The sequence below is a fragment of the Guyanagaster necrorhizus genome (genome assembly GCF_019112545.1).
Source record: "Guyanagaster necrorhizus MCA 3950 unplaced genomic scaffold BT62scaffold_15, whole genome shotgun sequence".
In the NCBI taxonomy this organism is placed as follows: Eukaryota; Fungi; Basidiomycota; class Agaricomycetes; order Agaricales; family Physalacriaceae; genus Guyanagaster; species Guyanagaster necrorhizus.
This window is the reverse complement of record NW_025064894.1, coordinates 798,585-816,014: the sequence shown is the minus strand read 5'-3', so window position 1 is coordinate 816,014 and position 17,430 is coordinate 798,585. Positions and strand designations below refer to the sequence as shown.

General features: G+C 48.5%; 9 protein-coding genes and 1 non-coding gene across 10 annotated transcripts; 6 read left to right on the top strand and 4 right to left on the bottom strand.

Annotated features, from left to right (window-relative positions):
* Positions 1–1,176: 1,176 nt before the first annotated feature.
* BT62DRAFT_1026273 (uncharacterized protein) lies at positions 1,177–1,972 on the top strand (the record flags this gene model as incomplete). Its single annotated transcript, XM_043178296.1, has 3 exons — positions 1,177–1,213; positions 1,344–1,389; positions 1,442–1,972. The coding sequence occupies 3 exons, from the start codon at positions 1,177–1,179 to the stop codon at positions 1,893–1,895; spliced, it is 537 nt and encodes a 178-aa protein (XP_043038879.1). The 3' UTR covers positions 1,896–1,972.
* Positions 1,973–2,994: 1,022 nt separating this feature from the next.
* BT62DRAFT_830522 (uncharacterized protein) lies at positions 2,995–3,209 on the top strand (the record flags this gene model as incomplete). The annotated part of the gene is made up of 2 exons (XM_043182402.1): positions 2,995–3,089; positions 3,128–3,209. Coding segments are annotated over 2 exons (177 nt in total), but the record flags the coding sequence as incomplete, so codon positions are not given.
* A 782-nt stretch (positions 3,210–3,991) lies between these two features.
* Positions 3,992–5,125, top strand: BT62DRAFT_933216 (uncharacterized protein). The gene is made up of 6 exons (XM_043186512.1): positions 3,992–4,351; positions 4,409–4,420; positions 4,474–4,522; positions 4,574–4,729; positions 4,784–5,016; positions 5,079–5,125. The coding sequence occupies exons 1-4, from the start codon at positions 3,997–3,999 to the stop codon at positions 4,656–4,658; spliced, it is 501 nt and encodes a 166-aa protein (XP_043038877.1). The 5' UTR covers positions 3,992–3,996; the 3' UTR covers positions 4,659–4,729; positions 4,784–5,016; positions 5,079–5,125.
* A 954-nt stretch (positions 5,126–6,079) lies between these two features.
* BT62DRAFT_933214 (uncharacterized protein) lies at positions 6,080–6,687 on the top strand (the record flags this gene model as incomplete). Its single annotated transcript, XM_043186511.1, has 1 exon — positions 6,080–6,687. The coding sequence occupies one exon, from the start codon at positions 6,080–6,082 to the stop codon at positions 6,626–6,628; it is 549 nt and encodes a 182-aa protein (XP_043038876.1). The 3' UTR covers positions 6,629–6,687.
* Positions 6,688–7,895: 1,208 nt separating this feature from the next.
* BT62DRAFT_192088 (uncharacterized protein) lies at positions 7,896–8,626 on the top strand. The gene is made up of 5 exons (XM_043179999.1): positions 7,896–7,998; positions 8,056–8,106; positions 8,160–8,355; positions 8,415–8,549; positions 8,603–8,626. Exons 1-4 carry the CDS (start codon positions 7,978–7,980, stop codon positions 8,465–8,467), a joined length of 321 nt encoding a protein of 106 aa, XP_043038875.1. The 5' UTR covers positions 7,896–7,977; the 3' UTR covers positions 8,468–8,549; positions 8,603–8,626.
* Positions 8,627–10,893: 2,267 nt separating this feature from the next.
* On the bottom strand, positions 10,894–13,478 carry BT62DRAFT_933210 (capsular associated protein). The gene is made up of 7 exons (XM_043186510.1): positions 12,964–13,478; positions 12,762–12,905; positions 12,608–12,710; positions 11,654–12,554; positions 11,379–11,599; positions 11,030–11,318; positions 10,894–10,979 (listed from the first exon to the last, which is right to left on the bottom strand). Exons 1-6 carry the CDS (start codon positions 13,405–13,407, stop codon positions 11,242–11,244), a joined length of 1,890 nt encoding a protein of 629 aa, XP_043038874.1. The 5' UTR covers positions 13,408–13,478; the 3' UTR covers positions 10,894–10,979; positions 11,030–11,241.
* A 633-nt stretch (positions 13,479–14,111) lies between these two features.
* On the top strand, positions 14,112–15,410 carry BT62DRAFT_898078 (NADH:flavin oxidoreductase/NADH oxidase; the record flags this gene model as incomplete). Its single annotated transcript, XM_043183321.1, has 5 exons — positions 14,112–14,375; positions 14,450–14,892; positions 14,913–14,914; positions 14,950–15,227; positions 15,285–15,410. 5 exons carry the CDS (start codon positions 14,112–14,114, stop codon positions 15,408–15,410), a joined length of 1,113 nt encoding a protein of 370 aa, XP_043038873.1.
* A 144-nt stretch (positions 15,411–15,554) lies between these two features.
* On the bottom strand, positions 15,555–16,224 carry BT62DRAFT_933207 (uncharacterized protein; the record flags this gene model as incomplete). Its single annotated transcript, XM_043186509.1, has 4 exons — positions 15,555–15,755; positions 15,821–15,988; positions 16,061–16,117; positions 16,176–16,224. Coding segments are annotated over 4 exons (328 nt in total), but the record flags the coding sequence as incomplete, so codon positions are not given.
* On the bottom strand, positions 15,575–15,653 carry BT62DRAFT_t98. The gene has a single exon. It is a non-coding gene; the product is annotated as a tRNA-Gly (tRNA).
* Positions 16,225–16,517: 293 nt separating the features above from the next.
* BT62DRAFT_836119 (Mov34-domain-containing protein) lies at positions 16,518–17,283 on the bottom strand (the record flags this gene model as incomplete). Its single annotated transcript, XM_043182428.1, has 5 exons — positions 16,518–16,583; positions 16,640–16,742; positions 16,801–16,897; positions 16,959–16,983; positions 17,044–17,283. Coding segments are annotated over 5 exons (531 nt in total), but the record flags the coding sequence as incomplete, so codon positions are not given.
* Between the last annotated feature and the right edge of the window lie 147 nt (positions 17,284–17,430).

The following is a 17,430-nucleotide window of genomic DNA, read 5'->3' as shown; positions in this document are numbered from 1 at the left end:
CTAGGCTCCCAAGAGAGTGAAGAAAATTCAATGTCGGAGGTAGTGGTGGTGGTGGTGGTGGTGGTGGTTGCAATGAACTGATCAATGATGTAACTGAAATACCAGCCCTCAATTGCACGTCAGAGACCGGACCGTATCTGACCAGAGAGATGATGGAACGAGCAATTTAAAACATAAAGAACCACTACGCATCTATATTACTGTATCCTCGATGGCAAGAGCCCGGGGTTATACCCATTCATCCCGTCACCAACGATTCTTCACTAGCGCTCTGCAAACGCTCCAGCTTTTTCATATCAGTTCTTCACGGCGGCCCCTACGATCTGGGGAGGACTCTTGAGCGAGCTCCTTGCAAGTCAACTGTCTATTAGGACCGTCGATTCCCAGCCGCTCTGATAAAAGTTCACAACAAGCCTCGGTGGAGGCCTCGGACGAAATCGTAGTCGATGGAAGCGAAGCGCTTGTAGGCGACTGTATTTTATTTCAGAGGGGAGCCGACGAAGTGGAAATCAAAAGGGCATACCTTCAAAGTACGCACGGACGTCTGCCATTATCTTCAAAGATGCCTTCCATGTGATCAGCAGGAAGCAGCCTCACCAAGTCCGAGCCTTGAATTCCATGGGATACCGACATTGTTCAGGCTCGATAGGATCGTATTAATCTCGTCGGAAGGACTAGAAATCAATGTGATCAGTCCGAGCCTACTCAAGTTGAGGAAAACTCGGATATACTTTTCCAAAGTGGACGTCAACGTTCCATGGTCCTGCTGGCGCCGAGCCCCTTTATAATACGCAAGGAATTTCTCAGTGTAATTGGACAGAGAATGAGTATTGAGGGTATACGATCGATAATATTTCTTAAGCCAGTCCGAGGACAAGAGGCAGCGATATCTGGAAATACATTTGATCTATCGGGCTTCTCTCCCATCACATCCAAACTATCTAACTCATTTCTCACCTGGTCCAAGTTGTAACGTCATCGTTTCGAAACATAATTCCACGTCAAAGTTACGGGGTGGGATACTCGCTGTGCGAGGCAGTATCGCAACTCTCTCAAGCTAACTCAAGCTAATCTCAGACATGAGGGCAGCGCGTCAGTGAGTTTTCCCCGCACGATATATGAGGATCCAGAGAGCAAGTGGAGCGGAGAGCAAACTTGAGCATGACTTGAGGTAGCATGCGGATGGCCGGTAAGATCGGGCGGGATGGACAATGTATGTGCTTCGCTCTGTTTCCTGTTGAAGGAGACACGTGGTACCCGACGCCAGTCTCGAGCATTACTCTTATTTTTTATACACGATTGTTAGGTACATTTTCTTTACTATACTCCTAACCACCCCATAGCCACGTCAGCAACCTCAGTCGTTTTACTCTTACTGCGCCGATTGAGGTATGCTTCTTAGCTACTATACCAGTATACACTTACTTAGCTACTCTAACAGTTCTCACAACGTCGTTTATTTACCTCGGTTCATGGTATCGCATATGGAAGGGGTGACGGAGGCGCAGCGTGGTGCTGCAACCCGAGAAGGCAATGCAGACCCCCTTGATCCCCGTGACTTGACGGAGAAACTCGCAGCGCTCAAGCAGCAAATGTTGAGTGTTATGGAACGCACCTTTAAGAACCGGTACCTTCAGCCGGACAAGCTGACTCTGGTGTCACCTAAACTCGCGCAGAATTTGGCGGACCGTTCGTCTGAACAACGAGGTCACCTCATCGCCTTCTTCCGAGCGCTCGCTTTGTGTCACACAGCCCTTTCCGACAAATCCGAGCCCCAAGAGTTACCGTATCACTTGGATAACAAGGCTGAATCGCCGGACGAGACCGCGTTGGTGGCTGCCGCGCGAAACGTTGGGTTCCCCTTTGTCAAGAAATCGAAGGATATTTTGACATAGAAGCCATGGGCCAGTCGGAGAAGTACATGCTTTTAAAGGTCCTCGAGTTCAACAGCACGAGGAAACGAATGAGTACGCATCGGTTTATTTCGGATCGGCTTTTGGATTTGCGTATGAAATCAAGACATGATCGAGGATCCCCGATTTGTCTTGGCATTTGGGTATAAAAAGGGCGAAAACTTGGCTCGAGTCATTTCTAGCAGTAACCACCACCACCACCACCACCACCGCTCCGCAGATGGACGCCTTCCTGTACATTGACTTCCAGCCTCTGCAGATGAATGGCGTCCCATCTTCGCGGCCTGAGGATTCACATGAGACAGAGAGTCCAACCCCATCTTCAGGCCCTCCGTTTTCCCAGAACGACCGATACGACTACCTCTCCAACTTCGATTCCACGGAGGATGCCATTTCTTTCGTGCAGATGTTTTTCGGAGATGACATCTCCGAAGACTTTATCTCTTACCTTCTGTCAGCGGCGGACTCGCCCATCATTTCTGGCGACACTTCGACATTTCCCTTGGACCCTCCTTTGGCTCGTCCCGCGACACCATCTACCCCACCGGAGTTGGAATCCGAGTCGCCACTCTCAACACCGCCTATTATGTTCGTCAATGTATCGGAACTCACATCTTCCCCATCGTCCCCAGCATCCTCTTCATTCTTCCCGGAGCAACTTCCTGACCCATCACCTTCTCCTGAGGCAAATGCACAGCCCGCTCATCAGGACCTCTCGCCATCTAGGATGCTACAGTCTGACTCAGAGGTGTCCTCAGCTTCGAACTCGCACAGGGAGTCTATGAGCCATTCACCACCGTCGGAATCCGAATTTTCCTACCACGGAGACGACGAATCGGATTCTGATTCTGCCTACTGCCCTAGTCAAGGACCCTCGACACCCAGAAAGAAAACTCGGCCGACCACGACGACGAACCACTTGAGCGAGAACGACAGCCGTGGCGATAAGAAAAGGCGCAGAAGGAAAGTTTCCGTTGCTCCGGAGTTCCGCCAAGACGATCAGGTTGAAGCAGAACCTCACACGTTGATTGCATCGATTCCGTTCGGCTCGAAGAAGACAGGCCCTCCCAACAAGGGCTACAGGCGATACGTTTGCAAGTACGAAGGATGCGAAAAGTGCTTCCTTCGAGGCGAACATCTGAAGAGGCATATCAGGAGCCTCCACATGCTACAAGCGTGCGCTCGACCTTTTCTCTCGGTTCCGGTGCTCACAGCTCCCTAGCTTATAAATGTCTGAAAAAAGGCTGCCTGAGGTCTTTCAGCAGGAAAGACAATCTGAAGCAGCATATGAGTATCTCCCATTGAGGCAATTGTCTCTCTCGTTGCCCATTTTCCCTCACCCGCAAAGCTAAGAACTTTTAACATTCTCTTCGTCTCGTTGCTCTCCGTTGAAATCCGTCGACTATCCTGAACCATATATGATACATCCATTCACCACTTTACACCGTACCGCTAGGCTTTGAACTCTCTTCACTTCAGACAGAAGTTATACAAGTAATAATTTCTCTGTACTCGCTTTGTTATGTATGTACGGAATTCATGATTCACATTGACTTAAGAAACTGTTGCGGACATGCGGAATTCCCTCTATCTCTGTGACATGGAGAAATGATTTATTTCCGGGAGGTCTCGCCTGCGCACATGAAGCCAAGCCAGTTGGCTGTGGTGCCGTCCATCCACCCTGAGACAACAAGCGCATCCAATTGCAGTGCTTGGCGGGAGAAGAGAATACGAGACGTTGGAGTAAACGGGCTGATGGGTTTGCCCGTACAAGCAGTCTTTGGGAATATGGATTCATTTCTGAACGAAACTGTCTTGAATGCCTTTTGCAATGGTATGTTTCCATCTCTAAAATAGGTACAAAATCTCACTGCTACTGCAGGAGTATACATGGGAATCTTGATTATCTCTCGCTATGGAGCATCATCCGGTGTTCGTTATGTCTGTGGTTTGGATCATTCAGATTTCCTGACATGTTGCAATAGCTTCTCCCAAGTGCCTTCAGATCGGACGACGACAAATAATCATGGTCTTGGTCATCATATGCCTTTTACATCATCGAAGTCATCTCCTTTTCTATTGGATGGTGGATCTTCGCCTGGTAGCTTGTTCCATATCTAACACGGTAATTGCCAGCTTTGGGTTTCTCGATGGTGTATCGAACCCGTCGGTCATTGGATTTGATGCAAATCCACCCCCGGGTCCGAAACTCGTACGAGCAGATGTGTTGCTAGCCGGAGAAGAAGGAGATTCGCGGGCGGCGACTAGGCCGGACTGGTCGAAGGACGGGACATTTCTGGTCTTCCAGTACCTATTGCAGCTCGTGCCTGAGTTTGCTGATTTCTTGAGGAAGCCTCCTATCATCATCATGCCCGGGCTTTCGCCTGAGGATGGTAGCGAGCTGAGAGATGCGAAGATGGTCGGAAGGTGGAAGAGCGGTAAGTCCAGTTTCGCTTAGAATTCTTTTGAAGGATATCTCAATGTATCTTCGTTAGGTGCACCTATCGGTATGCTGACAGAGCTCGCTTGAGTCACTCGTATCTTCATGTGCTCGCTTTAGATATCACGCCACTCAAAGATGACCCCGAATTAGCTGCCGATCCTCAGAAGTTTGTGATATTTATCCACCTATACCCTTCATCACGTTCATTTCATGCTAGGAACAACGACTTCAGTTTCGAAGGGGAGCGCGACGACCAGTTCCGGTGCCCATTTGCTGCTCACATTCGGAAGTCGCGAGACTAACATGTAATGATCGCAGGCTGGGAAAATTCAGTCAATTTTCTACCATTTCATCAAACGCCGGCTAAGCCAGGGTATGTCAAATTCATCCCTGATAATATTCTGGTACGGATTGATGTTTTCCGCAGATTCGATCCAATCATCGGACAGGCTGGAAAAGGAGGGATCAGAACGTTGTCAGGGACCGATCCTGCTGATCCCAATGTCGAGCTTGCTTTGATAGAGCAATCTGTTGTTCCTCGTGGTGGTGAATACTTCTTCACACCTTCTATCAAGAGTTTGAAGGAGACTTTTTGCGAGGGCATGAATTTCTTCTTGTTCCCAAATTTCCTGCTCTGTGTATCAAAGCTTTTTGGACTATGTATGGTAACCAACTACCTGTGTTCATTACACCCGCCCTGCTGACTTTTCATCAATGTACAGAATTTTTCGGTTTGTGATAAGATGAAATGACCTGACTACTGCCTGCCTACCTGTACATAACTAGTATTCAATCTTCTTTACTATTGCGAGAACCGAGTGGCTGATTTCAATGCAATGTTCCGGCCCAGAATGGCCCAGGCCTGGGGCGTTGCTTGTCAAAGGCTGTGCATCGTATCAAGGAAGAGTGGACATGATTCTTGTAAATTTTGATCAATCAAAAGTGAAACTGTTAGATGTCTGGAGCACACTTTATCACCTGAAACTTTTGTCTCATAAGTAAATTAGGAAATAAAAGTCTCGGTCACGGTACTTATAAGAGACCGACCTCAAAGCCCCTGCCCTGAACTTTGTCCATGACCGCCATGAGTACCTTACAATCTACCCTACAACGTGCGGTTTGGACACCTAGGTTACCACCAGAACTCATAAATGAAATAATTGACGCTCTGTCCGATGACGTTCCCTCTCTTACAGCTTGCGCATTGTCCTCTCGTCAACTTGTCCACCGCAGCCGCTATCACCTATTCCATGCCATGCACTTCGATTTCCTCCCAAATCGGTCGTCCAATCGCTGCGAAAATTTCTCGAAGAAGTGCCAAAATGTGGCGGCACTTGTAAGGACTCTTACCTTGAGCGAAAATCCCAACTGGTTCAATGCCCCCTGTCGTACGTGGGTTGCCTCTGAACCACAGCTGCCCATCGTCTTTGCAATGATGAAGAATTTGACGTCCTTGCATCTTGTCCAGGTGGAACTAGTCGGTATTAATATCGTCTGGCCTGAAGTTGAGGAATTGGAAATGAATCACTGTTCTGTGACGAACCTTGGCACCTTCCTCGGCAGGTTCCATAAATTAAACAAGCTAGCACTATACGACATAGACATTGTTGAAGAGACATCCTCACCGTCTGAAGTTTCCCTTGACCTTGAAGAATTAGTGATTACCCAGGGCAGCAGCCAATCGGACGTGCATACTATCAAGTGCCTCCTCCCACTCCTCTCCATGCCATCTCGTATTCGACGGCTTACCTACCCAATTTATTATCCGGAGCAAAACATCCCACAATACGACGTGATTCCTTATACGCACCTGGATGAGTTATTTCTAGTGGGAGCCTCCAAGCCAGAGATACCCGTTCCGGATATCCAAAACATTACCAGGCTTCGTTTGCTTGTGACCACCCCCTGGCGCTCATATCCGGTGGATACATGCAAAGACTACGACGAGATAACAGATTGGCTCATACACCTGCTACACAAAGCTCAGGGGGGGTGCTTAAAGGAGGTCCAATTGGAGTATGACCTGATTGGCATATCTGGGAGTCCGGACAAGTGGGCAGAGCTCGATGCAGTTTTATCCAAGATGGAATTGAGCAAGGTTGAGCTCGTGTTCAGCGCAACCCCGGAGGAGTGGGACGGAGAAGGAGAAGAGAAAGCCGAGTGGTTGTCGTGGGAAGGCGAGCTGGAGGGATTGACATTCAAAGGTGCTGCGTTCTTTGAACAAGTTGAAAGGCGCGGGTTGTTGACAGTCTCCAGACGATACCTAAGTTAATTTTGTATGTTTGCTACTATCTAGACGCTGCTATTGCGTTTTTGGACATTGAATCAGCTGCATATGGGATACAAATAATACAACTTGTGTTTTTCATGTCCGAAGACTTCGTTGTAGAGAAATAATTCTAAGATTTACTTGGCCGTCGCAGAACTCAATGGCCGGTGATGATTCAGCACCGGAAATAGCAACCACTGCGGACAGTGCGGTCTATACATTGCTTTCCATTTTTACCTTCGTCTAGGACCCTCATTGCCTTCTATTCGACCTCGTTTTCCGTGCTGGTTCTCGGTGTACCAGGGAGAGTACATACGCAGGTATTGCTGACTCAAAATTCTCGTCAAACCTTAGCAAATCGCCGCACGGAGACCACCATGTCTTTCCTATGGTGTTCTAATCAGCGAGAATCCGAATGCCAATGACCATTTTGTTAGACTGTTTGAAATTGCAGAAAGAAAAAAAGTGTCTTACCGGACACGCTGTTCCAGGATATTTTGTCCAAACTCACCAAAATGATGAAGTGATAAGCGTGTTGACGTGAGTGATGAGGACACTGTAAACAGCTTTGCACAGGATTTTAGCAGGTATGTGCCACTTGTCAGTCACTTTGAAGATATATGAGGCTTGGACGACGAATGGGTAATGTCCAGGGAGCTCGCGCACTGTATAATTACCAATGAGTACTTATAGCAACAGATAATAACACTTTAGATAAACACTTACTGAAGAGCCCTGGTTTGCACTTCATCCACATAGATACACTGATCCTCTCCAGATTCCACCACGCCCTCATCGTTTTCATGACCCAAAAAAGTCGGAGCAGCAAGCGTTAGATTACCAGCAAGGTTCCGCTCAAATGGACGAAACTGTGGAGCCGTCCCCCGAATAGCCCGTTTGAACTTTTTCCTGAGCCGGGCGGATCATCTGAAGGATCCCTTCCTCGTCAGGTGTATCCCTTCGACATGTCTAGAGAACGTCCATAGTAAACTCCGACAAGAGCGCCGGAATCTCGTGGACTCGAGGATTCTTCGGTGGCTCCTTCGGCAGTTTCGTGAGTTGCTGGAGGGTCCCCTTCGATAGATAGCACGTTTCGAGATCCATCTAGATGTCCGGCAGCCTAGAATGACTTGGGTATGAGAGTGGGTTGCATGAAGAAAAACACAGTGGTACGTTACCGCCTCGAGATCAAGTCAGATAAGATGTTGCTTAGGCGTTCGACAAGGCTCTCAGTGCGTACTAGATAGCGCTGGTACACAGGATCGAGAAGGCTTGTCCAGGCTGCTTCGAAACCGAAAGATCCTCTGAATAAAATCGGCCCGGTCCTTCGCCGTGCGGTGGCCGTTAAGAGAATGATCGATATGCTAGCAGAGGTATGTTTCTCTCAAATCTGTACTATCCATCTAGCTCAATTGTGTCCTAATGATAAGAGTCATCCTAGCGCCAAGTTGGCATGGAGTTTCGTATCCATGGGGGTCGACGTAAGATTTGGTTCTAAAGTAGATCGTCCGTCGAAAGTTGATGAAGACAATAGATATTGAAGAAACAAGAGGATACGAATGAACAGGTGGCAGAGCTCTATGGTATCATGATATCAGCCTACGAAGCGGCGAGCGAGAGCAAGGCCTTACGAGCTATAAAAAGGCTTGCCTTCGTGTATGACGCCCTTTTCAAGCAGACAATTTCATGCGCTCGGTTCATTGAAGGATACGCAAAGCAGAGCATTTTAGGTGAATATGAACTTTAGGGCTATCTATAAATACCATTTATGTCTCATCAATCAAGCCAGGTCGAGTGATCAGCGCTAACCTATCCAAGAAAGTCAAAACACTCCGGGAATAATTCCAAAAATTGAATACGAGGCTCCATTTGAAGATCTCTACGGAAACTTTGGATATGGCTAAGGCAGAGGAAGAATGGCGCGGTATGTTATTCACTTGATATCCAAAATTTCTTTGCTCAATCATGATCTTTCAGAAATGAAAGAAAACTTTAAAAGGCTCGCAGCTGCATCTGAATTACCCAATCAATTCGAGTTCGGCCCTACGTCAGCCTGCATGTTAGGCACTAGGGTCAAGGCTATTGATACGATAGAGAAATGGATTGACGACAGAAATGGCAGTACGTTTTGGTGCCGCGGCATGGCAGGAACGTGAAAGAGCTCGGTTATGGGGACCTTGTACCATAATTTAACAATGCGAGCCCGAACCAGAGGCTCATCACTTGCCGCCTTCATTCGATACGATCGTAATTGTCTTTCCACCGTGGATAATGTCAGACATACCACGAACAATCATCCTTATCATCGCGCACTCCCTGTGCAATCGAGTCCCAGCCATTTGTACTGCCATTTGTCGTGTTGACAATGACCGCACAGAGATCCTGGGTTTGCCGTCATCGTCGGCGAAGGAGCAGTTTGAATTGCTTCTCCTAGAGCCGCTGAACAGCATACGAGGGAATACCAGAAAACGGACCCTCCTTGGTCGTTATAATTGATGGATTGGATGAACGTCGAACTTGTAACGAGACACTTGCCGTTCTTGCAGAGGGATTCGGAACTGGTCTGCCTTTTATGCGTCTTTTTTATCAGCAGACCCCTCATCTCCGGACGCGAGTGCGGATATTCGGTTCTATATCGATTCACGTTTTCGTGCCATCTATAATGACGATGAACCATTCCGAATTCTATGTGGAGCACTCGATGTGTGAATTCAGATTGCAAATACTCAAGAGGTCGCTAAAGACTCCTTGGCACATCTTTATCAGACGGCTCTGGACGTCATCGTGTCCGAAAGGCCAAAAAGCACGGATTTGAGGCAGTATATCCATGATGTGCCAGCTGACATCGTCGTTTTAGGAGGACCAAACCATGTCTGGACTCTCGATAACATGGCGCCTCGACAGCCAGATGGCCCCAGACCATCTTATGTCCTGAAGATATTGGGGAGCGTTCTACAGGTTTGAAAAGGGATCATTATACTGCCAGTCCATCAGTCTTTCTTCGATTTTCTCCAGGACAAAGAATTATGCGGCGGGACGCTCCTTGTTTCCGTACCACCACCATGGACGGATTTCCCACACCACCCAGAGCAAGGAAAAGGTGACGGACGTCGAGCTAGACAGTATCCGAGCGTTCTGCAGAGCCCACGACCTCACCTTTCAACTACAAGATGATGTTGCATCCCAAAAGCACATCACTCACCGTCACTAAAGTCGCCGTGTCGGTAACCTCAGCAACCACATTGGTGACTATCACATTGCTACTCCTCCCTCTCGCATGGACCGCAGACGGGTCACAACACAAGATGCGTCGAAATGTTGTTGGGGCAGTCTGTGACCTCTTCTGACTGAGACGAAGTAATCATGGAGCCATGAGACAGGCAAATGAACTTGATGGTGCCTTTGTAGTCTATTTGAACCAAATATATCAAATAAGCTTTTGTGGCTGATATAAAGTTAACGAACCTGTGCACATTCTATGTCATGTAGATGACAGTTTATTTCTGTCGAGTTTCTGTAGAGGATTGAAGGACGGGTTGTTACATAAAATTGAGGAGTGAGCGAAAAACGGAACACGCCCAAACGGTCTTGGCATGATCCACTCTATGGAACAGATTCGATGATCTGTACGTGTCTGTCTATACAGAACGAAATCAGGAGCGGTGATAGTTTCCCCTGGATAGCGATCGCAACCGAATTGAGAGTGACGTCCAGCTTTACTGCAAGTGAATCGAATTAGAGGAACTCCTACGAGGAAAGTAAGACTGGCTGGTGACGAAACAAGAGAAGAGGCCCGATGCAAGATGCGATAAAATACATTGAAAGCGGAGCTGAAGGAGGGCAAGTGAAAGAAAAGTAATGGAGAGGAACAACGACGGCACAGTGCGGCTGGAAGATGCAACGACGACGACGACGAAAGACTCACATATACCTATCCCGAATGTATGACCGTGGTAGGTCAATAGCATAAATATATATGACAAAGAGGACAGAATCGTCCTCACCTCGGATTCCCACTAGTCTCGCACGAACGCCCAGATCCCGTGGTGGCGAGGGCGACGAAGAGACCTACCTACCAGAATGTCTAAAGAAAGATGCGAGGCCAACTTTTCTTCTTCCGAAGGATAGATCATCTTTAGCACAAGCAGCGACCTCCTTACTTTCGGCTTGTGCGAGGACCACTTGCTGTGCCATCTGAGCTCTTGAGTGATTACACGTAAAGGGTTTCTTCAGCACAATCCCCGCATTCTTTCCCGTTACAAAACATGCACAAGAAAGGGGTGAATAGTCCAATCGTCTAAAAGCCAGTAGTCACAAAGGGCCGATTAGCGCAGGTCTACGGGTATCATTTCATCTATTCAGAAACATGAAGCACCACAAGGTAGGAATAGTTTAACTACTCACAATTAACCAACGCGGTCCACACACTTATCTTATGACGGTCCAGACCCATTGCAAATTTCAAGCACCACATCACTACGAGCCTCCTTCAGGCACTCGAAAAACCCAATAAAATACTCTCCGCATTAATCCGATATACTGCGTTATAGTGCTACAATGTCAATCTGAAAATCAGTGATTAAAAAGCAAGAGATCTGTATCTATATAAGAGCTTTTTACGGATCGTAAACCATAGCATCCCTATCCTCAGCTAGTAACCTAGCATATTCGAGGCACAGTCGGTAGACATAAGCTGGAAAAGAGTCAGATGAGAGGGGGGAGGGGAAACATTTCAAAAAGATAGACCGCATACCATCCATATCGATTGGCCTGTTCATGGTCTTTTTCCATTGCTTCCCTGCACGGGCAATCCGCCTTAGTTGGCGGTCCGCCGTTTGTGACATATGTGCATCGTGCCGTAGGATCACACCCAGACTCTCTGCAGCCTCAACCGTCGCAGGCGAGGGACCGGAGAAATACGCGTGGATGTTGTATATCTCCTTGTACGTCGTCGATAGCGGGATGTAATGTACCCTAGTAACGACGAACGTGAGCAAAACAGATCGGTGTTCATGAAGAAACACTTACCAAGGCTGTATCCAATCCGAATAGAACTCCTTGTACATTGTAGCCTTGACAGGGACACTGTCGCTAGCAAGGAATGCCATAAAGCGCCCGCTGTAGCTCATGCCATCAAGGTCAACGATGTACTTGTACCTCCAATTGTACCCTAGCCACACAGCGTCACCGAACCGGTGGTCCTTGACTAACTCAGTTAATCCGCCAGGATAAGCCTCGGGGTTGGTGGCCTTAGTGAAGGCGACATTCATGATGTCGTCGTTGAGTTTTCCCATCGATACAGGAACAGACACAAAGCGCGAGGACGATGGTGGGTCCTCGAAGGTCACGGTCCGGTTATTGTTACCGATCTGTGACGCCATTCTGACAAACCGTTGGCGGTGATACTGGGGAGAGAAACCACTCGGATTGTTCCCTCCACCGATAGATGAGCCTCGCCAGAAGACTTTGTCCAACTTGTGCTCCCACGGTACTTCCATATCGTCGGTCTCCTTCAATTCCAGGTTGATGGGATCCCAACCGTAGGTATACCGCTTGGTGCTTCCGTAGTAGTAGTGGCTGGGAATCTTGATATCCATGAAACCTTTGGCCTTAGCCGGACTAAACACGGGGTAAAGCACGGGTATTGTTCGCCAATCGGAGAAAAAGAGTCCTTGCTGGTAATGTGCATGTGGAAGAGTACAAAAGTCGAGGTTCGCCGAAGTGGAAGACAGGAAGTTGAAATCATTGCCTGGACGTTGCGTTCCGGACATATAATCGATAGGTTGGGCGGAGAAGACGTTCTTGGTGGATGCGTACAGACGGCGCGCGGGAGACGTCGGTTCGCATGTTCGCCGCATAGCCTCCCATACGTTACCGTCGCCACGCCAATCCGGGATAAATTCTCCGCCGAGCATGCTTTCGACACCAGCTGAAGGGCAATAACATCAGATGAGGAAAACAGGAGAAGGCGTGTATGCTCACCTGTAGAATCTTGATTTGTAAGATTTGTATACTTCCTATGCTCCCATGGTACGGTAACGCGACCTTCGGCATTGGCATTGACGGGGAAATCCATGTCAGGTAACTGGCGCAACCCAAGTCAGCCAGTATCCTCGCAAACGTAGGGTGTACGCACAGTATGAACGAATTTCTCCATCATCCTATGCAATCCCTGGGCTCTAGCGCTGACATCGCCATTCTCGTAACCCCTGTTTAGATTGAGCAGAGTCGCCTTGCCGTTCCGTACTCTCACAAGGTCAATTGAGGGAAGCTCGGCAGCCTGTGTGCTCATCGTCAGCAAGGACAACCTCCTCTCGGGTCGGTCAGTGTTCGCATACCTGTCGGGACCGTCGACGAAGCTCTTGTCCCGGCATGCTCCAAAATGGTTCAAGGTCTTCCATCAGCCCATCGTACTCATCTACCATGATCACGTCGTTATCCTTGGCGAAACGCCACCAGGCATCGAAGCCCTTCGGCGGCGGGCGGCGGTACCGTCGTTTGTACTCCACGACAGCATCCTCCAACGTCTGGCTCTGCCGCGACACCTTGGCCCGGTACTGTTCTTCGGCTGCCTCTATCAGCTTCGGTATCGGATGGGTATTGATAGTCGCCACAGAACTCGTTTCCGCTAGCGAGAAAACCGATTTTGGGGTACCCAATCCAGTATGGCTCCTGCTTTCTGCCCAGAGGCCGGCTTGCAGAAAGACAATAAAGACGCAGACCAAAAAGATATAACCGCTATGTCGCGCCCATTGCACTTCAGGACGGTCAGTAAGCCGCATCGTCCTTGTCGACGACGGATATAAAAAGCAGAAATGTGGTCGAGGGCGGCCTGAAGGGTATTTACTGGTATTTGCTCCCGGAGGTATTGGCTTTGGTAAACGACTGGATAAGGGTATAGGAAGGTGGGAGAGTCGGGGAATGCCGAGGTTTGATCGATCCGATCTTTCACGCTTCCTTCGTGAGTTCAACAGTCACTTGATATGCTACGGCCATGAAGAATGCGTAGAAGCGGACAGTTCCAGCCTTAGCTTTCCCTTGAAAAGGTATATCATTTCTCAGCGGTACCCGGTACTTTCAGAGGCAGATGCTGACTACTTTGGAATTCCCATCCAGTGACGCTGAACAGTTCATGAACAGTTCTCCAAATCTTTCTTCTTGTAGTTAGGACAAGAACTATGCGCTTTACCCCCCAGGACCTTTGGCGGGAGTTACCGGTTTCACGAGCTTCGGGGGACGGAGATAACGGCTTGCGTCAAAAGTTCCATCCTCTTTTAGAACGTAAAAATCACCCAGCAGGATGTTCCCCCGCGTCTGATTACCTCCAGCACCGAAACCTCCTGGCTAACTCGCTTTTACACGGCCCGATCCGTAGTCCGTGGAAGATGGTCCGACATGACCGACCGAACCCACTACTCGACTCGGAAATCCGAATGACAAGAAAGTAATTTCATCTAATACTATCTATATTCACATCCTTTTACCCATGCCTTCACAACTCTTCCAGCCTGTTAAAGTGGGTAATATGACCCTCAACCATCGCATCGTCATGGCACCCTTGACGCGATACCGAGCCACCCAGAAGACTCGTATTCCACATGTATCTGTAGTCAAGGAATACTACTCCCAGCGTGCAAGCGACCCCGGAACGCTCCTTATCTCAGAGGCAGCATGGATTGCCCAGAAGGCTGTCGGTAGAGACTACAATCCTGGCGTGTGGAGTCGAGAACAGCTTGAGGCATGGAAAGAGGTATTTATTATACACCACCCGTCGTTTAATCATAAAAAGTTATCATCCCAAAACTGATCCGTTGCTCCACTCAGATAACAGACGCCGTCCACGCCAAGGGCAGCTTCATTTTCTGCCAAATCTGGTCTCTTGGGCGCGCGGCGGACATTACCTCACTACGAGAGGAGGATCCGCCACTTCCGTATACCGCACCATCCCCCATAAGACTGACAGGGAAGGAGGAAACTCCAAGAGAACTCACTGTGGAGGAAATCCAAGAATACGTACGAATGTACGCTCAAGGCGCGTCCAAGGCTGTATACGAAGGTGGATTTGATGGCGTAGAGATCCACGGTGCGAATGGGTACCAGATTGACCAGTTCATACAGGACGTATCCAACCAGAGGACGGACGAGTACGGGGGAAGCGTCGAGAACCGAGTCAGGTTCGCGCTGCAGGTAATAGACGCCGTGGTCGAAGCTGTAGGGGCAGAAAGGACCGGCTTTCGAGTGAGCCCCTGGGCGCCCTTCCAAGGCAAGTTTCTCCTTATTTCACAAGCCGTCATTGACAATCTTTTCCGACTCCACCCCCCCAGACATGCGCATGGAAGACCCGGTTCCGACGTTCTCTTATTTGATGTTAAAGATCAAACAAAGGCATCCGGACCTGGCGTACATCCACGTTGTCGAGCCCAGAATCAGTGGTCCGTTCACCCGGGACGACGTGTTGCCAAATGAATCAAATGATTTCATTCGAGATATATGGGCCCCGAGGCCGCTTATTTCAGCAGGGGCGTACACCAGAGAGAGCGCTATGGATACAGCAGATACCAAAGGTGATATCATCGCTTTCGGGCGATACTTCATTTCCAACGTGTGTTCCCTCGATACGACGAACTTGAGATCGGTTCACTGACTGTTGTTCCTTTAGCCGGACATCACATTGAGGTTGAAGCATAGAATCCCTTTATCCCCCTATGACAGACTCACTTTCTACATTCGGGGAGATGCTAGTGGCAAGGGGTACACTGATTATGCTGTTGCCGTGGTAAATTAGTATGTATACTTGCGAATAGTCTGAGCACCCCATGCATCGGATTTTGCTACTTCCAAATTTCAAATTCCAGGATTAAGATCATTGTAAATAACAACTTACAAGTAACGAGTTCCAAATTCACTTTTGAAGCAAAAAAAAAAAAACCTTGGTACTATCATCGATAGTGCATTAAGGGGGAATCGAACCCCCGGCGGGTCGACATTCACATGGCAACGACCCAGGTTACCACTACCCCATTAATGCCGATATCTTTCTCTGAACTAACACATATACAATAATAATAGGATAACATCAATGTCCTATATACCAATATCTCATTTTGCGCACCGCACACAACACGCGAGTCTACGAAGAGAGAGACATAAGAAACACACCACACCCAAAGCAGAAAACAACAAGAAGAAACGCACACGAATCCTCTGTCTCCATCTCTTCAACGCCAACACATACATAGGCTTCGGATCACTGAACGACAGCATATCCTTTTCGCCCAACCACGGCCACTGCTCCGTGGAAACATGTCCATTCGAACTTGGCGGGACCCACTGGGCCGGGAAAGCCTCCATTGAGGACATGTCCTAAAACCAAGGTAGTAAGCCGAGGTAAACCTGCCAGCACATCCCCCATAGACAGAACAACGAGCGACCCACCGGAGCGAAACTCCTCATATGCGAATACGGCCCATACCAGCTTGGCCTAGGGGCGTACTGTTCAAGAACAGTGAGTCCTAAATAGCAACGCCATCAAGAACACCGTCCGACGTACTCCATTCGCGTAGATATAACTTGCCGACCCGCTGTATGGGTGATTCATTATCTGAAGGCAAGTTTCAGAGTCGGATCCAGGACTAAATAGCCCTAGGGCAGCGTTGCACTGAAGAAGAACGAGCTATAAAAACTCGAACTGATATGACACTTGGTGGGAACAAAGAAGTTCGCCCGTGAGAGGTATCGCCATATGATATCTTGGAACCCGGGGTGTTCATTATAACATACCATACAACGAGGACTGGACAGCCCTGCCATTACATCAGATTATCCATCAGATCTTATCCAAATCATCCGATAAAGACCAATGTTTGATACAAATGATAGACTGGCCGAATCGTCATCGTAAATCCACAATCTCCAGCGACATACCCTCTTTCATCTGAACATGTCCCTTATCGGCGTCCTGACAACAAAACGTCAATCAGTAGGACTAGAATCCGCGGGAATGGATACACGCACGGTATATATAGGTTGATCCGGATGGGGATGGAACGCCTCTGTAGCAGTGCAGTTCAAAATCGTCTGCAGACCTGGGGGATCTGTGAGGCGGAAGATACCAAAGCTGTAATGGTGAGACGATTAAGCTCCAAGGATGACCATTTCAGAATCAGAAGACGCACTTGGGGTTATGTCTGGGTGCGCAAACAACTGCAAAAGATTCGGGAAGCATACGTTGAAACCCGGAGTGGGTATGCAAGTCGACAGACGACATAAAACCTATCCGGAATTGGGATGTTAATCAGCGACAGTGCTTCGAGATAATCAATTATCAACATACAGGTTTGTGTGGGGTGCGTATGGATCTATCAAACAACGCTTGTCAGCAGATACCCTCGAAAGTCATAAACAGCGACAGCGCTCACCCATCCAAGAGTAATCAAGTTCCTCTCCTCCGTAAAACGTAACACCAGCTCCTCTCCGTCCATTGTACATGTGTCACTCGTCGAGTGCTGCTTCGGTATCAACATCGTCGTGACAACAAATTTGTGGCCCTTGTCCTTCCCGAGCAAGAGTCCACAGGTCTCTCGATTTATCATCGTGTTGACTTTTGCGATCGCTAGGAAACGCGGCAGACACTCGCGAGGCAGATTCACGTGTTTAAGCTCCCGAGAAGACGAGTTTGGACGGGGTATTCGATCCGAGTCAGAGCGTGTAAGGTGAGGACGCAAACCATAGTGATGATGGTGACTATGACGCTGAGCGAGATTAGGATAAGCGACTGGTGGAGGCGGTTGGGATGGAGGATAAGG